This window comes from Odocoileus virginianus, chromosome 15 (assembly GCF_023699985.2).
Source record: "Odocoileus virginianus isolate 20LAN1187 ecotype Illinois chromosome 15, Ovbor_1.2, whole genome shotgun sequence".
Classification (NCBI taxonomy): domain Eukaryota; kingdom Metazoa; phylum Chordata; class Mammalia; order Artiodactyla; family Cervidae; genus Odocoileus; species Odocoileus virginianus.
Window position 1 is genome coordinate 14506336 of NC_069688.1, and position 27519 is coordinate 14533854.

Sequence of the window (27519 nt, forward strand, 5' to 3'; positions counted from 1 at the left end):
GACACCTGCTGCCACTGAAGCCTCTTAAGGACAGACGCCCGGATGAACTGGCCTCAGTTTCATCTACTCTTGTCTCAACCATGAGCTGATGAAATCCCTAATTCCTTTCTGTGTCCTGAAGCCATGATTAGCTGAACACATGCATTTCACCCACAGAAGGGACCTACTCTGACCCACCATTGAGAGCTGGCTAAGGGTTTCCAAGGTGGTGCTAGTGGTAAAGAACCTGCCTGCTAATGCAGGAGACGTAAGAGACTTGGGTTTGGTCTCTGGGTCAGGAAGATCCCCTGGAGGAGGTCATAGCAACTCACTCCAGTATTCTTGTCTGGAGAATCCTGAGGACAGAGGACCCTGGCAGGCTACAGTCCAGATCAGACATGACTGAAGTGATTTAGCACACACACACGGGTTTTTAGAAGCCGCCTGCTCTCTGACACATTTCTGTGGGCCTTCCACCTATAATCCAGACCAAGTGCGGCCAGATGTCCTCACCGTGGTGTCACTTCTACTTCCCAGAAGTCAGTCATGATGTGCCCGCTAGTTTTCCTAGGAAAGGCTCCTGTACACTTTCAGGAAAGCTCAAGCCAGACTATGTCTCAGATACACCATTCAGCTCCTTTTCTCACTAGTGCATTCAACTCATAGGGTTAATATCCCCCATTCTTTACACAGCTAGCTTTGTGCCTGCTACTTAAGTTTTTTAAAACTAGGCAATATTTTGTTTAGGGCTACACTGTAGAAGTGATAAAACTACAAAGAAAACCAAGGGCGTATTAATGCAGAAGTGGGGACAATGGTTACGACTGTGGGACAGGGAGAAACATGTGATGGGGGACAAGCACAGAGGGGACCCCAAAGCTACTGATGACACTCTATTTCTTAACGTGGATACGAGTATGTCCAGAAGAGATTTCATGTGGCAGGTCTGACACTGCTACCCTTAAAAAGGCCCACAGGTTGGCCCTGGTCTGTGTCCGTATACCTGGGTTTTCAGGAAGTTTCCACCCTCCTCAGAACCAGTGGGAGCAGCTCACTGTGCCTAACCTGTACAGTGTGGTTTAAGCTGACCACCTGCTTTCCGTGTGGAGTCCTCGTATGGAGTTTTGCAATGCACGACACAGGGGCTGCCTATAACCAGCCTCCAGTGAAAGCCCTGAGCACTGAGTTTCTACTGAATTTCCCTGGTAGACAACACTTCACACATTCCTCTTTTGAGGTAAGCTTCACTTTTTAAAACTGCTTATGGAAGAAAAGAAGCTGTCAAAATGAATGTGAAAAACACCAACAGTTGGTAAGAACGTGAAGCGACTAGAACCCTCAAATACCTCATGGTGAGAATATGGATTGTTTAGATCAACCACCTGGGAAACTCTGACAGTATTTACTAAAGCTGAACATATGCACAGCCCATAAGCCAGTAATTCCATTCCTAGGTTTATACCCAACAAGAGACACATCCTTATGTTCACCAAAGATGCACTAGAATGTTCACAGTAACACTGTTTCTAACAGCAAAAAAGACTAAAAAACTACTCAGATGCCAACCAATAGGAGAATGGATAAAAGCATGGCTTATTCATACCAGGGAATTCTATACAGATACAGAATTGTGACCACATGGATCTCTCAGATATGACGTATGAAGGAAGCCAGACACAAGAGAGTACCAACTAAGTGATCCAATGAACATAAGCACAAAAGGGGCAGAACTAATCTAAGGTGTCAAAGGACAGGAGACAGTTATCCTTGGGGTAAGGGGCGAAGTGCCTGGAAGGCAGCAGCAGAGGGCCTTCGAGGGTGCTGGGAAAGGTCCAGTTTTTGATCTGGGTGCTGACAGTGCAGGTGTATTCAGTCTGTAAAAATGTACTGAGCTCTCCATTTATATGTATGTGACTGATTTACTGTCAGTAAAAAGTCTTAAAAGGTCCTGAAAATGCTAGCAGTTTCTCTATTGTTGATATTTTCCTTTAATTCCAGAAAATAAGGAAAATACAAAAATAAAACCTATAAAGAAGATAATAAAACTGACTGAAATAGGTAATTCTATTAGTAATGCAGTCTTTCCTATAGAGTTTTTAAAATACTACATAAGTACCCCTATCTTTTTAAAAGTGGCTAAGAATTGGCCTGCAATGTGGGAGACCTGGGTTCAGTCTCTGGGTTGGGAAGATCCCCTGGAGGAGGGCATGGCAACCCACTCCAGTATTCTGGCCTCGAGAATCCCCATGGACAGAGGAGCCTAGCGGGCCACAGTCCACGGTGTCACAGAGTCGGATATGACTGAGCGACTAAGCACACAGATAACCAAACATATAGTTCTTGTAGCTTGCTTTTTATATTTAACATACTACAATCATTTCTCTTTCCTCTTACATATTCTTAGATTTCTATTATAAAGCTCTACCATAATTTATATTGATTAGTTACCTAATGGTGGACATTTTGGTTGCTTCTAATTTTTTCTTGAATAAATCACACACACACACAAATTCTGAAGAACAATTTGGCTACTATGAAAATTTTATGCTCATGCTCTTACTTAAAAATTCTTCTACAGACATGTTTGTGCAAATGTTCAAAGAATAGCCACTGCATCACAGAATGTATTAACAGAAGACTAATATTACAACTTAAATGCCAGTGAGCGGAGTTCTAGTGAGATAAATTAATGTACATCCATAAATGCAATACTATGCAAATATTTCTAACTGCTGTAGCACTACCTGCACTGATATAAACAGTCAATCTGTTAAATGATAAAAGCAAGTCATAAGACAGATAATATAGTATGACTCCATTTATTTAAAAAAATGTAAAGGTAACAGACACAGATATATATGTATATATTTATACACAGAAAACTTCTGAAAGGCAAACAGTTATTAATGATGATCTCCTCTGGGGAGTGCAATGAAGAGTGGGCTAGGGCACAGAGAGAAAGAGAAGTATACTTTTGGGTTTTGTCCCTTTACAGCCTTCTCTGCCAGATAACTGTTAATCCAGGAGGCAAATGTGATTTTAAGTTTTCTAGGAGCCATGTTAAAAAAGTCACAAGCAGCAGGTAAAAATCAAATTTAATAATTTAACCCAATGCAATAAAAATGTTATCATTTGAAAACACAATCAGCATAGTATTATTAATATGATGCTTTTCCCTCTTTAGGGGTAGGAAATTAAGTAAAAAATACTATATATAATAAGCTTGTTATACATATAATAGTATAGATATATAACAAGATATACAGCACAGAGAATATAGCTAATATTTTACAATAGCTTTAAATGGAGTATAATCTATAAAAATACTGAATCACTATTTTGTACTAAAACTGTAAATGAGCTGTACTTCAATTTTTAAAATATTTTACTTTTGTTCATAATAAAATTTCAGTATCTGATGTGTACTTCACACATACACATTTCAAATCAGACCAGCCACTTGTGACTAGTGGCTACCATATTGGACAGTGAAATTCTATACTGTTTGACTTAAAAAAAAAAAAGTATGCATTAATTTTATATTAAAAAGGCTTTTAAATTTTATACTAAAGTTTTAAAAAGCATGTTATAATTTCAGTTACAACTTGCTGCTTTTCTAAAATTTTCCTTTTAATTCTTAAGAGAAGGAAGAATGATGATGGACTAGGAATCATGAGAGCTGTTTAAAGCAGTCATGACAAATGAAAAGTTTAATATATTCTTACCTCTTTTTTTTCAAAACTGCCAGTCAGGTCTTGTTTCAATATTCTGGTCTGTATTTTGCTTTCCCTTGATTTCACTGGCCGCTGTACTCTTCCTGATGTCACTTTCACCTTAAGATCACCAGAATTCCCTTTCTTCTTAGGCAAATCCTCAATCACTTTCACTAAAGGAGGAGGTGGCTAAAAAGGAGAGGAAAAAATCCAGTGGCTATTTTTAGAAAACAGACCTGCAAACATAGTATTTAAAATTTTTATTTTGGTCAATTTAATACTGTGCCTTGATACAAAAAGTATAAATAAAGTGTCCAAGAATGTTTCCTTGTTGACTAATGAATCAAAGCAAATTTCTGCCAAATTCAGATCTTGATTAACAAAGATAAACAGAATTGAATGATTGCTTGAAAGCTGGCCTTAAGTCACACAGTATCAATCCATCTTTTATACCTGCACAATAAAAGCTCATAGAACAGTAGTAATCTGTAGCCCATGGCCCTCTAAAAGGCTGACAGAAGCACCCTAGTATTCTTTGGGCTCCGGTGAAATTTCTTTGCAGGAAACTGTCACGTGACTTTCCTCCGCAAGCACAGCACCCTGCCCCTGTCCTTGGTTGCATTCTCTAACTTACTTGGAGATGACTGTCGTCCCTCAGTGCATCAACAGCTTCAGAGGCCGTGCAGACGGCACAACTCAGATGCCAAACCCTCATTTTGATGGGGCTTATCAAATAGGAAGATAAGCCTCCAACAACGTCAACTTACTTGACTAAGACATTTCCTTTATGAAGAACACTTTCTTTGAAATAAAACGATCATCCTTGTTCAAAGGAAATGAGCAGGTAAAGTACTCTGGCTTTCTCAGTTCTAAACATGATTAAAGTACAATGACTTTCACAGGGTGTTTAAATGTTTGAGACCATTATGGCTGAGTGTTTCCTTAATTAGCCCAGACCCAGAGCAATGACAGATGGATCTGTGTTTTTTAAATAATGTTTTCTTGAAGTCAAAGTGGCAATGCCTCTTATATGACGACACAAGGAAAACCCCAGAAGTCCAAACGAACATATTAGATTTCCAAAAAACACAAATTATATGCATCACCTTGAATCAAGCTGTCATGAAAGCCAGAACAGTGTGCTTCCAAGATGATGTACAATGGAAATGAATCACCACTCTTTGGGAAAGCTCTTTGATGCAGAAACCAAACTTTTTTGACCTCCTCCTCCCTCACCCCCAAAAGAAGTAGGTAGAACAAGGCAAACATTGACTCTTTTTAAATGACAGACTATAAAAAGACAACTTTGAGGTTTCAAACAAAACCTTTTCCCATGTTGCCTTCAAAGGTTCAGGACTTCTGCTTTTGAAGGAGCAGCAGCTGCTCACTTAGTTACTAAGTTGTGTTTGACTCTTTATGAGCCCATGGACTGTAGCCCACCAGGCTCCTCTGTCCATGGGATTTTTCCTGGCAATAATACTGGAGTGGGTTGCCATTTCTTTCTCCAGGAGATCTTCCTGAACCAGGAATCAAACCCATGTCTCCTGCATTGGGAGGTGGATTCTTTACCACTGAGACACCTGGGAAGCCCCTTGCTTTTGAAATTTGCACCTATGACAGGAGACCAGGAAAACATTCCCTGTTGTTAACTGCAGTATGTAACATTGTGAAGTGTATAAGAGTAGGTAATGAAAATAATATATATGGCACTGCTATTGTACTTTTGTTTTAAAATTATTATGAGAAGTATTTAAAGTATTAACTGTATCAGTAGCGGTTTTTTTAAAATAGTGGTTTTCTGGGATGCATTATTATTTATTCACATTTGAAAGAATATAAGAATAATGCAAAATATAGTAGCAATAGCTCTGACCAAAGAAAAAGTACAAAAAAAAAAAAGAAAGAAAAAGTACAGTGACTACTTACTCAATGATTCAATTCTTTGTCTATGAAATGTAATTAATAATGGTCTGACTTCTGAATACTACTCATCTTTAATATCCTTGAACTATCTTCTAAACTCAGTCCATTCTTCTAAATCATTATCAAAATACTAATTCTAGTGCCACATTTTTCATAGTTCTTGCATGAAAGAATCTCCCAAAAGTTGAAGCCTGAGATATGACCTGAATTGCACACCTCAGGAGTGTTGAAACTTCAGCACAAAAATAGGAATTAGCTTACTTATTATCAGCAGACTAGCAGAAATTCTTCAATGGCAAGAAAATAGGGCCTGAAGGAATGGGACATGGTTAATACCTTTTGTATAATGCTGGGCATTTTGTAAGCCTGGAATAGCCACAGAGACACTGGTGGTGTCGGTAATGTATCAAAAAAATTATCCTACTTCTGTTTTGAGCTAGCTTTTCATCAATCTGATCTCAATTTGCTTAACAAATAACAGAGAGGAAGCCAATGACATGGTTATCTTGGTTTTTCTCGGATCTCTCTTTCTGTTAATAACATTTATCTAGCTCTTACATATTCAGCTAGGCTAACAACTCTCATTAACTGCAAATAATGTTATTAAAATTTTTTAAGTCTGTAACAACAGCAGAGTATAATTCCATGTTTAAAGAAAATGTATTCACACGTGTACACGACATACACACACACACTTCTCATTATTCGCAGTAGTTATGTTTTACAGAGTTGCTACAACACTGAGTTAGTGAATGCTGAAATTCACCACCAGACACATTCACAAATGGAATCTGTGAACATGCAGGTTGACTGTATACATTTACACGGATAGAAAAAATACTTCATAGGTATACATTTCAAAATCATCTGAGAATGGTTAGACTTATTGAATTATTTGCTTATCTGTATCTTTTGGCTTTTCTCTGTAATAAGAACTTCTTACTGATGAATTCATTTGTAGGGCAGCAATAGAGATGCAGACATACAGAAGAGACTTGTGGACACAATGGGGAAAGGAGAGGGTGGGACAAATTGAGAGAATAGCACTGAAACATGCGCATTACCATATGTAAAGTAACCAGTGGGAATTTACTATATGACACGGGGAGCTCAACCCGGAGCTCTGTGCCAGCCTAGAGGGGTGGGATGGGGTGGGAGGTGGGAGGTGGGAGGGAGGGGACACAGGCATATCTATGGCTGATTCCTGTTGATGTGTGGCAGAAACCAACACAACGTTGTAAAGCAATTATCCTCCAGTTAAAAATGAATCATTTCTTTTTAAAAAGAACCACCCCCACCCCAACAACTGTCCCAGAAAAGAGAAGGAAACAATCTAAGGTAAAACTTGCTTTGTTATTTGATGCAACAAGCCAGAGAAATCCTAGATTACCGTAAGAGAAGTAGGAAGTATATTTCAGATGAAATGTGCAGTGTAACAACAGATGCAGAAATGCGCATGGTGTCTACAAGGGACAGTAAGAGAAGCTGAAAGCAGGGGAAATACTAGGTAGAGAGACAAGAACAGAGAAGACCTTGGGAGGCAGGCAGAAGAGTCTGGACTTAATGCCACAGGCAAAGGGAAGGAGGCCACGAGGACAGCATTGTTTTAGATGATGAAAGTCTTACTTTAGAAAAATGGTAGGTGGAAGATGATTGATGAGGAGGAGCAGGCACCGAGGGCTCTGAGTTTAGGTATATTTACTGAGATTACTATTATTAGAGAGCAGTCAGTGAGCACCAATACAAGGATGGCCAAGATGGCCAAGAGGTGGGCCACATACAGATATTTCAGATTCAGGGAGTACATAACTTGGTATTGACTCCATGCGGGAAACAGGAATAGACACAGTCATAGGTGCTCCAAGGTGTCCAGCTTGCAAGATGGGAAGAAAGAGAAAAAAATGAACAGACTGGGATTGCAGACCTTTTTCGGGAAGCAGATCAGGAGGGTACCTCAAATCGGACGAGGACAACAAAACAGAGGCCTTTGGCAAAGGCAGCGGGTTAAGAACGGAGCACAGGCTGCAAAGTCTGGAGACACGGCTTTGGGAGTAAGAGCGAAAAAACATATCCAGAAAAAGGGATAATGGTGCAAAGAAGTTAAAAAATTGTAACAGACTTTTATTTTTGATGATAAAACTTTTAAATCTTAACAGAAAGAAGGGAAGCTTACTTGATAACATACCTTATTTATTTCTTTCGTTAAAGTCTGAACTGAGTATATGTTCAGACTGCCATTTTCCATAATAGATGCAATGTACCGTCCATGTGGGCTAATTACTGATGAGCTAATTCCGTCATCAAGGCTCCCAATTTCAAAGAGAAGTTTACAAGTCTGTATATTAATAAATCTCATAATACCATCCTGACTTAGCACTCCAAGAACCTAAGAGTAGAAAGAAACATGTGAGTTCCTAAAACACATTTAAAATTCAAAAGTCTCAGATGTTAACTTGACTTATTATGGTGATCATTTTACAATATATACATACAAATAGTAAGTCATCATGTTATACACCTGAAACTAACATGAAAATGAAAGTGAAGGTCGCTCAGTCCTGTCTGACTCTTTGTGACCCCATGGACCATACAGTCCATGGAATTCTCCAGGCCAGAATACTGGAGTGGGTAGCCTTTCGCTTCTCCAGGGGAATCTTCCCGACCCAGGGATCGAACCCAGGTCTCCCACATTGCAGGCAGATTCTTTACCAGCTGAGCCACAAGGGAAGCCCACGAATATTGGAGTGGGTAGCCTATGCCTTCTCCAGTGGATCTTCCCAACCCAGGAATTGAATCAGGGTCTTCCTGAGCTATGAGGGAAGCCCCAAAACTAACATGTTCTATGTCAATTACACCTCAATTAAAAAAAGTCAAACTACACACATACACATGTGTGTATTTACATATGTTCTCTCTTGGGGAGGGCGTGCAGTGGTGGGCTGGAGGACAGTCGGAGGAGACCATACTCGCAGAGAGCCATGACGTTTATTTAAAATCCCTAATCATGGCTCACGCAGATTTGCTCAGTTCAGGTCCAGATAAGCCTGGCCCTAACCAGAACCAGTAAGGAGCCTATCCTGGGAGACTACAGAAAGGTCAACTGAGACTCTTCCCTTCCCACAGGCAGGCCTGTCTCCACCAATCCCTCCAGGGGAAGCAGAGAGGACTACAGTTCTTCACTGTGACCCCACACTGGCTGGCAGAAGCGGGGAGGGTGGAGGGCTTGTTTCCCTTCTCCATCCTCAGCTTGAGCAGAGCTGACAGCGGTCCTGCTGCCCCACACAAACCTGTGACCTCGTTGTTGTAACCAGTTGGGTTGTGGAGGGAGAAAGTCTTTGAGCTGCAAAAAAGGACCGTGTTGGGGCGGGGGGAAGTCCAGAGGAAGCTAGTCTTTTAAGGGGGAAAAAAAAAGCTGTAACCCATACAACTTGAAAAATTAAAAACACATACTAAAAAAGCTTAAACGCACAAAACAATAAATCCCTCTACTGCTTCGTCTACAGGCTCTTTCCCCAGGGCCAGGGGCTGGTAGGCAGTGTCATCAGGTGATTTTGTGAAACACTGACATCCCGTGTTATTTGAAAGACTACAGTTTGGAGGTAGTTGGAGGCAATTTGAAGGTGACAATCTAAAAAGCAAGCTTTCTGTTGATCAGATGGTAGGAATCCCGTCATTCAGTTGATGCAACTTCTCTGGAAGGCAATTTGGCAAGATCTATCAAACTACAGATGCACATAATGCTGGTACCAGTATTTAACTCTGGGATTTTATTTTACCCTTCAGACAGGATGTGTGAAGTGATGTATACAAAAGTGATGCAGTGCAGTATTATTTGTGCTAGAAAAGAACTAAAAACAGGTTGAGTGCCCAATAATAAAGGACTGGTTAAAAAAATTTATACAGCTGTACAAAAGAATGAAGTTTTGTACTGATATAGGATAATCTTCAAGGTAAACTAAAGAAAAAAAATGCAAAATGGGAAAAACATAAGATTATATAACAGCAGAGGTTTTGGAGAGTGAGTAATTGGGCAAATGAGAGAGAAAAGTAAGAGTTCACTTTATGCCCTTTTTTTTTCTTACGTTTTCAACCGTGTGAAAACATTATCTACTCAAAAAACTTAAAATAGATATGATAAATATACACACACATACATCATACATATATACATAAAACATACACACATATAAAATTTGTTAATGGCAAGACCCAAGATAATTTAAAATAAAGAAGTTAAGGTTCAATTGCCCAACTATTAAAAAGAAAAAGGGTGTGTGGAAGGGGAGCACTTTGTAAACTAAGGCTAAATAGAAAGAAAACACGTTTCATAGGCTTGAGGTAACCTGTTATGGTAGATAAAACACAGCACAACAAAAAAGCAAGAAAATTTCTGTTCTGGTCCTACTTTTAATCCTTGTAACTAACAGCAGTGTTGACAAGTCACCTAGTTTGATGTCACAGTCTGTGAAACATTTCCTGCCGATGCTCAAAGCATTCTTTAAGGATCAAATAAAAAATAGCACACTTTATCACCCTGTAAACCAGAGTATGACATAAAGTATATCGATTTTAGGGAAAAGGGTAAATTATCATTAATATATAGAACCTAAGATGTTTCCATTTTTTCAGTTTTAGACTCTTAACAAGTTTCTGGCAATTTCAAATCCTTGCAACAATCAGGCTGCCACAAGTTAAATAAGACAACTAATATAGTGCAGAAATTGATACGATTTTTCCCAAAAAAGTACCACATTACTAACCTTTATGTTACTAACCTGATTAGAACCAGCATCAAAACTATCAGGAAGAAATTCCAGATGGCGGATGGCACGAACTTTGGTGGGCATCTGGATAATTCTAAATAGCTGTTTAGCTTCCAAGCACCACAAATGAATATGATTTGATTTGCCCCCTGCAGCCAGGATTCGGCCATCCCTGCAGAACAAACAGGTTTGTAAGACTGGATGAATTATTTACAGCAGCACTGTCCAACCTGATCCAGTATCATGATGGAAATGTTCTCATCTATGCTGTCCAAAAAAGTCACTACTGGACTTCCCTGGCGGTATGGTGGATAAGAATCTGATGCAGAGGCCACAGGTTCCATCCCTGATCGGGGAAGATTCCACATGCTGTGGGCCACTAAGCCCATGTGCTACAACTATTGAGCCCTCACTCTACAGCCTGACAGCCACAACTGCTGGGCCCACATGTCACAACAGGAGAACCCACCACAATGAGAAGCTTGCGCACTGCAAGGAAGAGTAGCCCCAACTCACCACAACGAGAGAAAGCTGAGCCCAGCAGAAAAGACCAAGTGTGGCCAAAAATAAACAAACAAAAACCCAAACAGTAAGAACCAAAATAGTCACTATTAGCCACATGTGATTCAAAGTGAAAGTGAAATCGCTCAGTCGTGTCCAACTCTTTACGACCCCATGGGCTGTAGCCTACCAGACTCCTCCGTCCATGGGATTCTCCAGGCAAGAGTACTGGAGTGGATTGCCATTTCCTTCTCCAGGGGATCTTCCTGACCCAGGGATCGAACCCAGGTCTCCTGTCTTGCAGGCAAACGCTTTACCCTCTGAGCCACCAGGGAACTAAAATGTGGCTAGCACCTCGAAGAAATTAATTCTTAATGTTTATTCATTTAAATAGGTGATGTTACAGAGCTGGGGAAGGAGGAAGATCTATTGCAAGAATGATGTGATGGGCCGGTCATCTCCAGGGTGACCTGGAGGAAGAATTCCATGCTTGTCAGTATTGCTGACTGGCTAACACAAAAATGTTGAGACAGGAATAAGGTTGGTATATAAGGAAGAATGAGAAGCAATATTCAAGTGTGGCTGAACACTTAAATTAGATGGGGAAGGAAATAAGATGAGAAAAGGGAGGGAAGCCAAGAACAGAGGGCAAAAGACCTCAGGGGATATGGCAGGGAGTTGGATTTTCCTAACAGCAATGGAAAGCCTTTCAAGGGAGTTCAATAGGGAAATGACTTGATTTAAGAAGCACTCTAGCTGCTTTGCAGAGACTGACTTTAGGAAATGAGATTAAAAATAGACCACGATAACCCTATATGCAAGACACGATAACCCTATATGCAAGACATGATAACCTTATATGCAAGACAGAAAAAGAGACACAAATGTGTAGAACAGACTTTTGGACTGTATGGGAGAAGGCGAGGGTGGGATGATCTGAGAGAACAGCATCAAAACATGTATATTATCAAGTGTGAAACAGACCACCAGCCCAGGCTGGATGCATGAGACAAGTGCTGGGGGCTGGTGCACTGGGATGACCCAGAGGGATGGGATGGGGAGGGAGGTGGGAGGGGGCTTCAGGATGGGGAACACATGTAAATCCATGGCTGATTCATGTCAATGTATGGCAAAAAACCACTACAATATTGTAAAGTAATTAGCCTCCAACTAATAAAAATAAATGGGAAAAAAATAAAAAAAATAAAATGATACAGAGGAAAAAAATAAAAATAGACCAACTAAGAAACCTATTATAATGCAGCAGCCTGGAAAAGGGCTTCCCTCGTAGTTCAGTGATCAAGAATCTCCCTGCAAAGACACAGGAGACATGGGATCCCTGGGTCAGGAAGATCCCCTGGAGAAGGGAATGCCAACCCACTACAATATTCTTGCCTGGAGAATTCCATGGATAGAGGAGCCTGACGGGCTCCAGACCACGGCGTTGCAAAGAGTCGGACATGACTGAGTGACTAACACACACACATCACAGACAAGGGGTGAGTATCAAGAGGGTTCAGAGCCGACCTGAAGATAATCTCACTGGTCAAAGATGAGAGAACTGGAGCATCACTAAGAATAATAATTTTAATGAGTAAAACCATGTCAACTATGCTTAAATCCATGAGTTTACAAAGATTAAAGACAAAAGACCTTCAATGGACACCTCTGAATATGCCAATAAACCAATCCATTATTTTGGGGAAAAAAGGCTTTCTTTTTCAAAGAGGAAGAAATCAAGCATTTTATCCTGCTTTTCCTTTACTAACTGTATAGCAAAGTAACCAAAGAATTGATGAGAGGAAGTTTCTTTCTCGAGGAGGTTCTGGTTAATAAGGGAGAAGGAAAGACAGGATAGTTCCATTTTGCTAACCTTCAATGCAACACAGGATATCTAGGTGATGATCACCAATGACCATCAACATCACAAGGAACAGTTCTGTGTTCCTCCAGATGAAAGGACACCAACCACCTACAATGTCTTCTTGCTCCCAAATCAAACCAGATCAGATCAAGCCTCCAACTCACAGGAAATATGACATAACCAGTTTATAGTAAATATAGATGAGAGAAGACCACATTAAATAGCATCACAGGGATGCAAAGAGCAGAATCTAGAACATAAAAAACTACAGGACAAATGACCAGTTCTTTAACAAATTAACTGCAAAGACAATATGAAGAGAAATATACCAACCAAGGCCATGTGTGAACCTTACTTGTTTCTAACTTGACCAACCACAAAAACGATTATTAGTCCAATCGTGAACTATGAATAATAATTAGACATAGTATTACGAATTTTTAAAGGTGTAATGATAGTACCACAGCTGTGTTTCAAAAACGGTCCTGTCCTTCAGGGATATACACTGAAATATTTATGCATGAAATGATACACTTGGGCTTTGTTTTACGATGACAGAGTACAGAAGTAGTAGACAGTTGCCAGTGCTAAAGAGTCTGCCTGCTAAGGCAGGAGACACAGGTTTGATCCCTGGGTTGGGAAGAACCCCTGGAGGGGGAAATGGCAATCCACTCCAGTGTTCTTGCCAGGAAAACCCCACGGACAGAGGAGACTGGCGGGCAGTTTATGGGATCTCAAAGGGTTGTACATGACTAAGCACGGGCAGAATTACAGACAAGATAGGAGTGGCTATTAGTTGATGCTTATTATAGCTAATGAGAGTACCAGCCTTAGGATTTCATATGCTTTTTATATTTTTGTGTACAATAAGTAAAAAACTTAATACCATATCTGAGATCATATCTTAGTTTAAAGGAAACTTTTGCTCATATGACAACAAAATACTGAATAAAAATTTATAAAATTTCACTGGAAGTTAAAAATTTCATAAAAATCCTCAGTGTCTCAAAGTGAACATTACCTGGTCACGGCAAACACTTTGTATAATATATTAGAGCTTTCAGGTGGAGCTGGCAATTGATATTTGCAAACTAGAGTATCACATTCCCAGGCGAAGATGGAATTATCTTTAAAACAGCTGAGGATGGTATTACTGAATGGTAGAAAGAAAACCTAAAAAGGAAGGAAAAAAAGTTACTGTTTATATAAGGATCATTTAACCCTCTTTAAATTTAAAATTTACAAGTAGTTAATTCTTTCTTAAAATTATTTTTTCTTAAACTGGAGAAAATACATTTACAATACATGCCAGGGGATAAAATGGATATTTTATATACTATTATAAACTAAAAGAAAAGGTAAACTCCTTTAAACAAAAAATAGGTGACTATAATGACAAGTCTATCCATAAAATACTAACAATTCTTAAAATTTAACCTTATAAAAGATTCAAATGAAAATAAGATACCATTTTATGTGTATCAAATTTACTTTAAAATAATGCACAAACTACACAAAACACAAATCAAACATATACACAAAATATACATAGTATATTTATAAGTTATATACTAATATACACTATTAAATACTAACAACCAAGTGTTAAAAATATTAAATGTTGGTGACACTACAGAAGAAGGAACTGTGATACACTCCTGCTGGTAGTAAAAACTGACTAAAGATACTGTATATATCTCAACAGTCTTATATTTCTTCTGAATAATCAATCTGCTTCTGAGGGTTAATTCTTTGAAGAAAAAAACAGCAAAATGCTTTAAGATAAATGTGTATAAATGTTTGCTAAGCATTATTTGCAAAAGTAAAAACTTGAAAACAAATACATGATGTTAGAGATTTTATATTTTAGCAGGGATTCTCATATTTTATTAGAGATTCAATTTATTTAATGTACAATTGAGACTGAAATTGGTGGAAAACCTGAAAATGTCATTTTATTCTCATAATTTCTATTTCTCTATTACATAAGCAGTAAGCAATGCTTACTTCAATAACATAACATTTTTATTAAAATTGACCAGTATTTTCTCATAAGTTTCAATGGCTTCGAATAGAACTTTGTGTGCCATCTGTGTAAAACACAGAGGGAGGCAGGAAAGGAAGCAAAGAACATGAAAAAAATTCAATACCCTAAGGACAAGCATTCCTAGCTATCCCCTCAAAATAAATTCCTGCAAACAGCTAATAGTTAGTTACAGCTCTAGCTATTTATTCTTTTTTTCCTTTATTTTCCCCTCAATACAGCTTTGGTCTTCTATTTTATTCCTCTGAACCACAGAAGAATTATAATTTCTTTATACACTCGTCTGCCCACAGGAAATCTACCCTGAGACCCCATGCACGGAACCCCAAGAGACGCAACATCCTTCCCAGCTGGAGACACTTGGCTGGTTCTGAACAGCAGGCAGAAGTCTTGTCTTTCTTGCTTATTCTTGTGTGGTCAGTGGCAAGCACAATGACTAGAACTTAGTAAAGGTGCGCAATAGTTTTTTGTTGAATAAATGAATGAATAAACCTTTTTCTTACTAAGTTGTATAGTATATGCATCTTCACCTTTAACAGTTTATGTTGAGTTCTAGGTATTTGTTCTTTGGTTCTATCCAGATCAGCCTTCTTAACTGCATTAGAACTAACTATAACACTTTATATTTGAACACATCTTCTTGTGTCTACTACTGTGTCTTTACAAGCTTTATTCTTTTTAAAACATATGACTGTTTTTGTGTTGGAAACAGAGAGGGGCAGGGACTCAGAGGGGGCAGAGCACCTTTAAGGATTTGCTACCTTTTATTCTGACATCTTCACAATTTCACTGGTGTCAGAGGGAGTGCTATTAATACATTCTTTGGGGGTGAAGTGTTCAGCGTCTCTAACACTGGACGAGAGTGTCTCTGAGTATTCAGAATCTAAATGTAACCATCATCACAGCAGTGAGGGAGACGTCCAGAAAAAAAGCAGAATCAACGCTGCATCTACTATGGCTTTCCCCAGTGTTACAGAAATAATGGGTCAATAAAGCATCCACAGGCAATATGGCAGCCTTGCAACTAATCTGTATTATTGTCATCCAGTTATTATATACATATAGTTTTAATGCATTAAATACATTAAAACATTACTATAAAAATTTTAGGGAATTGTAAATATATATATTTACTATTATTATATATAATACATTATCTTTTTTGATAATAATGCTAAAAAAATACATGCATGCATGCAAAATGTACTATGGAACACACTGGTTAATTAGAACAATCTACTAAGGACTAAAGCTATAAGACTCTAAAAGAGGCAAGCTCAACTACATCAGATGCTGAGGCCCTTGCCTGATCCAGCTCCTCCTCATTTTTGTCCTAGGCTCACTTTATCAAAGACAATCTGGTAGGCCTTTTGCCAACAGTTCCATTATATTAAGATTTGTAATATGAAGGTCTTACAGAAAGCACTCAGTGAATACATTACAATCTATAATGAATACATTAAAACACAGTTTCCAATCTGATGTCAAAAAAAGTGTCTTGAAATTTTTATTATAATTAGCAGTATTTTTCTAGAAAAGTAATAAAGTTTATTCCTACTGGGAGAAGCAAAAGCTTAAAAGTTAATGAGCATCAGCTGCTATTTTGAGGAATAGCTGTGATAGATTATTGCCTACATGATTATTCATTACTAGATTTGTAATTTTAATTGCCAGATTTTAATGATTATAAAATTGTTCCTAATGAATCACATCATTATTTAGATAGTGTCATCTCCCGACAAACACAAAATGCTTAGAAAAAGCTTCACGAGCACTAACAAAATATACTTTTTGAAGGCTGGCTGCACCTTTTCCTTACAAAATATGAAAATCCTAGGCTTCTCAATTCACTTTTGAGAGGTACGCGAATTCTTTTCAAAGTTGAAAGAGTTCAGGATAGTAGTTAGAGAAAGTTAACAGTGAAATGTACAATGCGGCAAAAATTTAGTGCGTGGCCATTCGTATACAGAGACTAAGCTTAGTGACACACGATTGAGTGTTCTCTGAAAACCCTGTCTAATACATACTGACCCACAGTAATCAGAAATCTCAGGATTTATTCTGAAATGTCTAGCTAAAAAAGCTAAATGTCCTACCTCCTAGCATCAACAAAAGAATGAAAATTTCCTAATTCGAAGAAATGTAATTGGTTTACCCGAGAGCATAATGGAGCCACTTCAGAGTAAACCAAGCTTCAGCTCAGAACTGCACCTCTTTCATAAGCTACGTGACACTGGGCAAGTTACTTAATATTTCTGAAGTGCAGTTTCCCCAACTGTAAAATGTGGATAATTGTATCTACCTTTCAGTATTATTTAAGATTAAAAATAACAAAACCAAGTGTTAAGTACATAGTAAGGACTCAATGATTGGTATCTATTACTGCTGCTTTTTAGTTGTTAAGTTGTGTTGGACTCTTTGCGACCCTATGGACCGTAGCCTGCCAGGCTCCTCTGTCCAAGGGATTTTCCAGGCAAGAATACTGGAGTGGATTGCCATTTCCTCCTCCAGGGGATCTTCCCGACCCAGGGATTGAACCAAAGTCTCCTTGCATCTGCTGCATTGCAGGTGGATTCTTTACCAGTGAGCCACCTGTGGTATTGCTATCTATTACTATCAATTACCACTACTGCTAGGTAGAAAAATCAATGGAAAGCAGATGGAGTGGTAAATTCTTTAAAAACATTTTGAAGTCAAAATCAAACTATCCACTGATAGTTTTTAATCTGAAACCTTTAGGGAAGATGTGTTCCAGAATTCAGAACTACTTATGATCTGAGAAAGGGATCAAACCTGGGTCTTCCGCATTGTGAGCAGATTCTTTACCATCTAAGCCACCAGGGAAGCCCAATACAATGCATATTCCATCATATTCTGTAGAACTCTCAGTGACTTGGAGCGACACCCCATACTCAAAGATATCAATATTTCAGCCTCATGTCAACTTAGTTCAGATTTTGCTGCCAGATGAATTCCAATCAGATTCTGCCACCAAATGAGTTATTAAAAAACATCTGGGTTTTTGAGTTGCTAATAAGGGATCATGCATCTATTTAATATAGTTCAAAAGAAAAAGAATACAGTTACCTTATAGCTTCTTAGAAGATACCTAGTTGCACTGAGGTAATTCTATAAAGCTGAATAATAGATAACAAAAATAACAGCAATACAGAAACAGCAGCAGCTGCAGCTAACTTGTATTAAGCACTTACTACGCACAAGCTTTGTGCTAAACGCTTTGCACAGATTATTATATTCACCTGAAACCAACCCTGAGGTAAGCACTGTTACTATTTCCATCTTATACACAAGGTGAATAGCTTGTCAAAAATGTTTAACGTGAATCTACTCAAGACTTTAGACTTAAATTCAGTTTACAAGATCAGTAGCATCAGCTGCTACTTTGCAACAAAGGTTCATTAGTCAAAGCTACGGTTTTTCCAGTAGTCATCTATGGATGTGAGAGTTGGACTATAAAGAAATCTAAGCACCAAAGAATTGATGCTTTTGAATCATGGTGTTGGAGAAGACTCTCGAGAGTCCCTTGGACTACAAGGAGATCAAACCAGTCCATCCTAAATGAAATCAGTCCTGAATATTCATTGGAAGGACTGATGCTGAAGCTGACACTCCAATACTTTGGCCACCTGATGTGAAGAACTGACTCACTGGAAAAGACCCTGATGCTGGGAAAGATTGAAGGCAGGAGAGAAGGGGACAACAGAGGATGAGATGGTTGGATGGCATCACCAACTTGATGGACATGAGTTTGAGCAGGCTCCAGAAGGAGCTGGTGATGGACAGGGAAGCCTGGTGTCCTGCAGTCCATGGGTCGCAAAGGGTTGGACACAATTGAGTGACTGAACTGAAAGTACAAGGTATCAGCTGAGAAAACACGTTAAATGGTGCAATGAGGAGATAGTAACACAAATCCACAATGTGTGGCATTTTCCAACACAACCAACTGGCCTGGCTTCTTAAAAAAAAAAAAAAATTAATGTTATGGGAATAAAAGAGAAAAGGTGGGAGACCATTTTAGATTAAAAGAGCCATAATAAATGAAACCCATATCATCATGTGTTACCATGTGTCATCAACGGAAAAAAAAAAATCACAAAATTTGAATTTAAAATATAAAAGCAGACTCAGCCATAAAAAAGAACAAAATAATGCCATCTGCAGCAAATGGATAGACCTAAAGATTATCTTATTGAGTGAAGTCAGACATAGAAGGACAAATATCATCACTTAAATGTGGAATTTAAAAAAAATGGTACAAATGAACTTAGTTATAAAACAAAAGTAGAGTCACAGATGTAGAAAACAAACTATGGATCAGTTCAGTTTGGTTCAGTCGTTTAGCTATGTCTGACTCTTTGCGACCCCACGGACTGCAGAATACCAGGCTTTCCTGTCCAAAACCAACTCCCAGAGTTTACTCAAACTCATGTCCATTGAGTCGGTGATGCCATTCAACCATCTCATCCTCTGTTGTCCCCTTCTCCTCCTGCCTTCAATCCCTCCCAGCATCAGGGTCTTTTCCAATGAGTCAGTTCTTCACATCAGGTGGCCAAAGTACTGGAGTTTCAGCTTCAGCATCAGTCCTTCCAATGAACACCCAGGACTGATCTCCTGTAGGATGGACTGGTTTGATCTCCTTGTAGTCCAAGGGACTCTCAAGAGTCTTCTCCAACACCACAGTTCAAAAGCATCATTTCTCTGGTGCTCAGCTTTCTTTACAGTTATGGTGACCAGGGGATAAAAGGGGGGAGGGATGGACTGAGAGACTGACATATACACACTACTGTCGGTAAAACAGATATCTAAAAAGAATCTACTGTCTAGCACAGGGAACTACTCAATACTCTGTAATGGCTTATATGGGAAAATAATCTGAAAAGGGATTTCTGTGGTGTTCCAGCGGTTAAGCATCTGCCTTGCAACACAGGGGACGAAGGTTCGATCCCCAGTCAAGGAACTAAAACCCCACGTGCCCCGGGGAAGCTAAGCCCACGCGCAATTACGGAGCCTGTGCACAACCTCTGAGCCCGCATGCCACAAGCTAGAGTCCATGAGCCACAACGAGGATTCCGTGTGCCTCAGCGAAGACCTGAGGCAGACAAACAAACAAACAAATGTTTTTTTAAAGAAAAGAATCTGAAGAGTGGACATATGGATATGTATAACTAGTTGACTCTACTGTACATCTGAAAGTGACACAACATTGTAAATCAAATATACCCCAATAAAAATTTAAAAATAAAAAACCACAGTAAAATATAAGTTTAACAAAAACTTGATAAGAACTAAAGTTTTGCTTTTAGTTTATAATTACTTCCTGTTTTCAACAGAATAAGCCAGGAGTGACAACCATCTGACTCATCTCCACTTCTCGTATGGCCCAGGAAAATGAGTTTTATGTTTTAAAATTATGTCATTTCAGGTGGTTATGTAAGTACACACATATCCTCAATTTTGCTCTTTGCCAGCAAAGCCAAAGAAGTTTACTATCTAGTCTTTTGAGGAAAAGCTTGCTGGTAACTTATAGACTGATATTCTATTATTTTAGAACCATATACTTACATATATATTGCATATTGTATTTACATTTACTACATTTAATTTTACTTTATCATTAAGATTTGGAATCCTATTTTTTTAAACTAAAATGTCTAAACGACCAAGTCAAGGTTAATATTGGCAGCTATTCAGTGTATACTATTCTAGTTTCATGGTAAAAATAACAGATGGTTTTTGTGTCATCGTTTCATGACTGTTTCCACTGCAGGTTCAACTCTCAGTGTTCTCTTTCTTAGCCTTTAAAACAATTTAAGTATTAAAGCAATTGAAGAAAAAACGTACTAAGGCATTTGGCCTAAATACCTGATGAGTAAGCTGGCTATATCTTTTTTAAATGATTAAAAACCCTGGGATTTTTGTGGAGACTACAAAATAAGATTTTGGTTGAGATGAGCTGCTAGTTGTTCACGCTAATAACCAAGAAATTAAAAGCAATGCTGCATGTATAATATAACCTGAAGCAAAATAATTAAATGGGAGATGCAATCCTGAAAACAGCATTTAGCTAATCAAATAGCAAACAAAAGCAAACCTTAAAAACAAAAGAAATGGCTTTTTAAAAAGTGATACATGTGTAGAATGGAATACTGATGAGCAACACAAAGGTACAAACTACTGATACGTAAAATAGCAAGGATGAATCTCAAAAACATGATGTTGAATGAAAAAAGGCTTTACACACACCATTACTGAAAAGCTCTACTGTGAAATTTTAGAACAGATAAAACTAACCAACGGTAGAAAAACACCAGAGGAGTGCTTATTTGGGAAGGGATATGATGGAACTTTCTGGGATGGTGGTAACAATAAGTTGGCACATTACAAACGTATATGCATTTATCAAAATTTAACAAATGAATGCTTAAGACATGCATTAAAAACAAAGTTTACATCAACAAATACTAAACCCAATTAAATGCAGTTAATTAAATGCAGGCTGAAGCACTGATGGGCAAGTATACTAATGCCTGCAATTTACTTTAAAAAAAAAAAGTGAGTTAATAAACTAGGGACAGACAGACCCATAATATAGTTTACTAATATGTAAGTACGGTACGGGCTTCTCAAGGTGGCTTAGTAGTAAAGAATTCCCTTCCAATGCAGGAGACACAGGTTAGATCCCCAGACACAGGAAGATTCCCCGAGGAAGGACATGGCAACCCACTCCAGTATTCTTGCCCGGAGAATCCCATGGACAGAGGAGCCTGGTGGGCTACAGTCCATACAGTGGCAAAGAGTCGGACACAACTTGGCAACTAAACGGCAGCAAAGTACCCTATGGTACAGCAGGATCTAGGTGGCGGATGTACATGTGTTCACTGTGAAATCCTTACAAATCTATACATTTAGACTTTTTCATAATTGGGTTAAGAAATAAAACAAAATAAACCAGTTAAGTAAAAAGTAAAAACTATCACGTAATTAAAGCTGAAGTTACATACTATAAATAATAAAAGTTTTGCTGTTGCTGACTTAACTGAGACAAAGTGAAACATTACTTATAACATCTGTATCCTGCTGATCCAGAAGCTAGCCTGAGCAGCACCACAGACCAAGACGCGCTCCGTCCACTGACCTTCTGTATTCCCACAGACTGGAGGATATTCAGCTTTCTTTTTCTCTGGAAGGTATCCAAGTCCCAGAGCTGTGCTGTGTCAGAGGAGGTGGTAATGGCGTATCTCCCTGATCCGTGCACAGAGATGGAAAACACAGATGACTCATGCCCTCTCATCCAGCTAACCAGCTCCTTGGTGACTGAGGGAAAAAGGCAAACAGCCATACAGGTCAAACCTGGCATTTCATCCAAGAACAGATTCAACTGATGGCCGGGGATCACACGCGAGGTCCCTTCATCTCCATTAATGTCTAAAAACAATGGAAGCCTGTGACTGGTTGATGAAGTGCGCTGGGGGACACGGTAGTGGATTCTCAGGGAGGCAGGAGGAGATGAGGCTGAAAGGGGTTTAAGAACAGTCTTGAACATGACATGACAGAAGTCTGGGCTTTCTCTTGAAATGGTTTTATATGTAAGAATACCGTATCTGGGCTGCTTCAGAAAGAGCACTTTGAAGACATGGTGAATATACTGGAGAGGAGGAAGAGATTACAAAATGACTAGTTAATCTGTTGCTGTACTAATCCAGGCAGCAGATGAGGAGGGTCTTTACTAAGCACGTGGCAGTGGGGAAAGGAACAAACTGAAGAGCTACAAAGGAAAAAATCAAAGGACTCAGTGATTCAGTGGCTCCAGTCAGTTACGTAAAAAGGAGGTGATTCTACTATGTGACATAAATACACGAGGGCGATCAGACTTAGCAGTGTGAGAAGAGATAACAAATTTGATTTTTAATAACTGATTCTGTGTGTGTGTGTGTGTCTGCATGTGTGACACACAGGCAGAGAAAACGGTCTGAAAACATCAAAAACTCCCCACGATAATTATCAGTGGGTAGTAAAATTGCAGTGATTTTTATTTTCTCTTTACATTTTCTGCGTATCCAAGTTTCCTATGATAGGCATGTTACGGTTTTATGGTCAGATTTGGTTTGTTCCTCCAGAAAGATGCACCTGGGGAGAAGAACCAGAAATCCAGATGTAAATCTGGGAAAACATTAAGATACAAAGTAGGTCAAACTGAAGGCAGAGGAAAGATAAACTCTTGGGAAGGGGGATCTGCTTCCAAACACCAGTCTGGAGTCTGGCGTCACTTAATGGGCAATTTTTCATTGGCCTTCAGTGAGAAGAGAAAAATAAGGAGAGCAAGATGAGTTTTCCCAAAACTAAATATAAAATACTACCTTTAAATCTATTATATCCTTCTAAGTTTGTTAAAAAAGCTCCATTTCATGAAGTGATGTGGTTTTTTCCAATGTCAATGAGCAAAATTAAAAGATGACAACCTATTTGGGCTCCTCTACTTTTTCTTTTTAATTGGGTGAAATACCCAACTGGAGTGGGTTGCCATTTCCTTCTCCAGGGGAACTTCTCAACCCAGGGACTGAACGTGGGTCTTCTGCCTTCCAGGCAGATTCCTTACCATCTGTGCCACCAGGGAAGCCCCATCCAAAAGTCTAGGAATCACAAAAGAACCCAGGAAAGAAGTCAGAAAACTAGATCCGAGAGAGGTTAACAGTAGGAAACTAAGACTTCTGAAGTAAGCTAAAATGTTAAAAGCTATGAAGAAACAAAATGAAAAGTATAAAGAAGATTTATAAGATCAGAGGTTACTAAAAGACCTTGGAGATAGAAGTCTCAGAAGCCTGGAGTGGGGGGTGCGGAGGAAGAGGCAAGACTCAGAATCCATGCACGGACGCGGTGAAGAAGCGGGATTTGGCAGTGAAGAAAGGGAGGGAGTTGGGGAGATGGGGACAACACCTAAGGAAAGGGCTTTGTTACAAGGGGTTTCGATAAGACAGGAGAGGGTATAAAAGATACAACTAAGATGAGGGGAGAAGAGACTGATGGAATCCAAGGAAAGCAGTCACAGATCAGTTTAAAGACTCAGTGTATCAGAACTTCTGTGTCAGCAGTGTTTGTAATACCAAAGACTGAAAACAGTTTCAAATCCACCAAAAGGTAATAGGTTAAACATTAATAATTATGGTATAAGGAATTCCCTGGTGGCCCAGTGGTTAAGACTCCATGCTTCCACTGCAGGGAGCAAGGGTTCAATTTCCTGATTGGGGAAATAAGATCCCACAAGCCTGCAGGGTGAGGCCAAACAATAATAGTAATTGTGGTATTGCAAACATTTCTAGAGTAGAATTATTAAGTATTGATCTTAAACACATAAATTTTTCTCAAGGGAACGAAGTGAGTCTACCAGATGATATAGATAGGATGATCATAGATTTGTTAAAATATAAATAAGGCATATGCAGAGAACACAGATTGCAGAGATGGGTCCCTGATGTAAAAGCACTGACTGTCTCCGGGCATGATTGCCTTTCCTTCCTGCAGGAAAGGGTGTGAGAGGGTGGTAGTGACTGGGAGTAGGGGCCTGCAGCAAGACTCCCAGATTAGAAATCCTGGCTCTGCTGCTTACCAAGCTGTGGAAACCTGGTTAATTTATTTCTGTGCCTCAGTTTCCTCATCTGAAAACTGGGCATAACAACAGTAACCATCTCTGTGGGTTACTATGATCATTAAAATTAATAATATTCACAGAACATTACCTGGCAAGGAGTAAAGACTATTTAAGTGTTAGCCAAAACTATTATTACTATTCTTATAGTTTACAATCTTTCTAAATGTTGTATCTGATACATTAATAACAAGAAAAAACAACACAGTTGAGATTTTTCTAAATAATAAGTTGTTTATAGAACTCTTTAGTTCTCTATTAAAAAATGTAATGTGGCAAAAAATATCAATACACATGTAAAATTTTAAAAATATTTATTCTTGTACATGTGCAGTAAGGAATGTGGCCTTCAAAGAGAGGTATGCATGGCCTTTGTCCAGCAAACTCTAAACCCTTGGAATTTCCCCAGTGGTGGGAGTGTCTCTATTATCTGTGGTAGGTCCCTGGACAAAACAGATGGTCTGTGCTATTGACAGAACCTCAGAGTGGGGACTGATCACACCATAACGGCCAACCATGTGAGTGATTAGAAGGCTGAGGCTTTGGGTCTCATATTATCAGCCCAACCTCCAGAGAGGAGGAGGCTGGAAATGGAGTTCAATGAAGCTGGCAACCCAGCACCGATGCAATGTAGCCCCCCAAAAAACTTAAGAGCCCGGGTCAATTTCCAGGTGCGGCAATGCTCGGCGCAGATGGCCACATGTGGATGCTGGGCGGGTAACGTGTCCCTGGGGATGATGGAAGCATCCCTTTTGGGAGCCTCCCAGGATCCACCCTAGGCGGCTCTTCCTTTGACTGGTTTTAATTTGTATCCTTTTGCTATAAATTATTTTTTAAAAACTATAATCATAAGCATAGTGAATTCTGTGAGTCATTCTACTGAATTCTCAAAACTGGGGGTAGCTGTGGGGAACCCTGAATTTGCAGCCTGTTGATCTGATGTGAGTATGGCCCTGTGACCCCCAAACTTGTGGCCAGTGTCTGAAGTGAGGGCTGTCTTGTGGGGTCTGCTCCCTCCCCTCAGACTGTACAGACTGGCCAACTCCCTGCAGTATTTCCATCTACATTTCACCCTGCTTCAAAAAATAAATAGAACTTCTTACCTGTATCGAAACATTTAATAGAATAATCAGCTAATGCCACGAGGAATTCAGACCTCCTATGAAGATTAAAGGCCAGAGCTGTGCAAGCTTGTGCTGTTCGCTGAACAAGATTAAACCTAGTAAGAGATAACAGTGTTAGTATCAGAATTTCTTCCAATAATCGTAAACCTTCACATCAGCGGAGTCCTTAGAGAAGAAGAAAATAAAACCCAGGAAAATGAACTCCCATTTTGGCAGAACAAAAGCAGATGACAAAGAGTGCTACCTGCCATGGAAAGGAGTTTGGATCTTACTTACACGGGATGGGAAGCCATCGAGAACTTTTGAGCAGACCAGAATCACGGCCAGGCATGACTTTTAGGAAGAGGATTCTGGGTATAAAATGGAAAGGAAGAATAGAAGAGGTGTCAGAAGTCAAGGGGAGAAAGATCTGGTGATGCATCAAACGGGGTGAAGAAGGAGGAATCAGGAATCCTTCACATGTGGAGACAAAAGATGTCTCATAAGGTTGTCATGAAGGTTAAATGAATACATGATGATTAAGTGAAATAATGTATGTTTAAGTGCTTAGCAGAGTACTTGGCACCTAGTTAGAGTTTCATTAACCAAAAATGAAGTTTTCAAGCTTAGGCAAAAGAAGAAGTGTGGCAGCAGGAAACAGTAATTCTGGTTTTAAACATGTAGCATTAAGGACAGGGAAACCTAGGATGCTGCAGTCCATCGGGTTGCAAAGAGTTGGAATGACTGAGCGACTGAACTGAACTGTACTGATTAAGGCCTTTGAAAAGCATTTACAGCTGTGCTGTCCAAAAGAAATGGAATACAGGCCATGTGTGTTACTAAAAACTTTCTAGACGCCACATTAAAAGTTAAAAATATATAAAATTAATCTTAACATATTAAACCTAATTTACTGTGTATCTAAAATATTATCATTTCAACATTTAATAGAAAATTATCAGAAATACTATACATTCTTTTTTCTCACAGTGAGTCTTCAAAACCCAGTGTATTTTATACCATCAGTGCATCTCAACTTGGCCAAGCCACCTCTCAAGGGCTGAGGGCGGTCAGTGGCTACCGAATTAGACAGTGCTATCTAGAAGCTCCCCAGTGGGTGGGAGAAGCAGGTCTGAGTTAACAATGTTCCATGGCAGCTGAAGCCTGAGGCTTGGTGGTGACGAGCAGATTAAAAAGAATACCGAGAATATGGAAAGAAGCATGCTGGGGACAAATGCCCCAGTAGCAGGAAAATAAGGGCAAAGACAGTGGAAAAAGTCAGCAAAGCAAGGGGAAAACCGATCTCAGAGGCGGAAAAGTCAGGAAAGAGTTGTACCTTGAAGCAAAAGAAAAATTTCATAAAAGATGGAAGACAAGAGTATTTAGTAAGATGAGAACTGAAAAAAGACCACTGGATTAAGCAATGAGGAAGACTGTGAGTGAGCCCACTGTCGTGGCCTTTAGGATCAGACAGGCCTGATCTCATGTCACAGCTACGCCACATGTACCTATACTCGGATGTGAATATTTACAGAGAGAATAGGAACAGTCGACAGAATGAAAGAGAGGAACATTCAGGGTGCAAAGTCCCATGGGTAGCCACAGAAGCTAGAGATTAGCAGTGTTAGAAATAAGGATCATCTAGTTTTACAAGCTAGTTTTGCAAATGGTTGGACTTACAGATAAATTTGAGTTGTGGTGGGAAGAAGGCAAGGAAGCTTGAGGGTGTCTATTTTCCCATGAATCAGGAGACTAGGTAGTCAGAATAAGAGTAGAGTCTGAATACAAGGAACCTCAGAAATTGGTTAAGGTTTGGAAAACTCAGAGAAGAATGGAACGACTAAATGACAACAGATACAAGCAAATGAAGTACTAGCATCATTGATGCTGAAGTTCATTGCTTTATAATGGAGTCAATCAACAATTATTTTTATTTTGTTTAGTTTGGGATTTTTATTTTATTTT

At 39.2% G+C, this 27519-nt stretch overlaps 1 protein-coding gene across 2 annotated transcripts in view; it reads right to left on the bottom strand.

Annotated features, from left to right (window-relative positions):
* TBC1D31 (TBC1 domain family member 31) overlaps positions 1 to 27519 on the bottom strand; it is a 64269-nt gene that overhangs the window by 29854 nt on the left and 6896 nt on the right. For both annotated transcript variants that reach the window (XM_020879030.2, XM_020879031.2), the window contains exons 3-8: positions 25555 to 25670; positions 21944 to 22122; positions 13765 to 13916; positions 10391 to 10550; positions 7801 to 8001; positions 3705 to 3881 (exon numbers count right to left, since the gene is read on the bottom strand). In XM_020879030.2, the coding sequence (XP_020734689.2) occupies positions 3705 to 3881; positions 7801 to 8001; positions 10391 to 10550; positions 13765 to 13916; positions 21944 to 22122; positions 25555 to 25670 (985 nt within the window). The remainder of the gene's footprint in view (positions 1 to 3704; positions 3882 to 7800; positions 8002 to 10390; positions 10551 to 13764; positions 13917 to 21943; positions 22123 to 25554; positions 25671 to 27519) is intronic.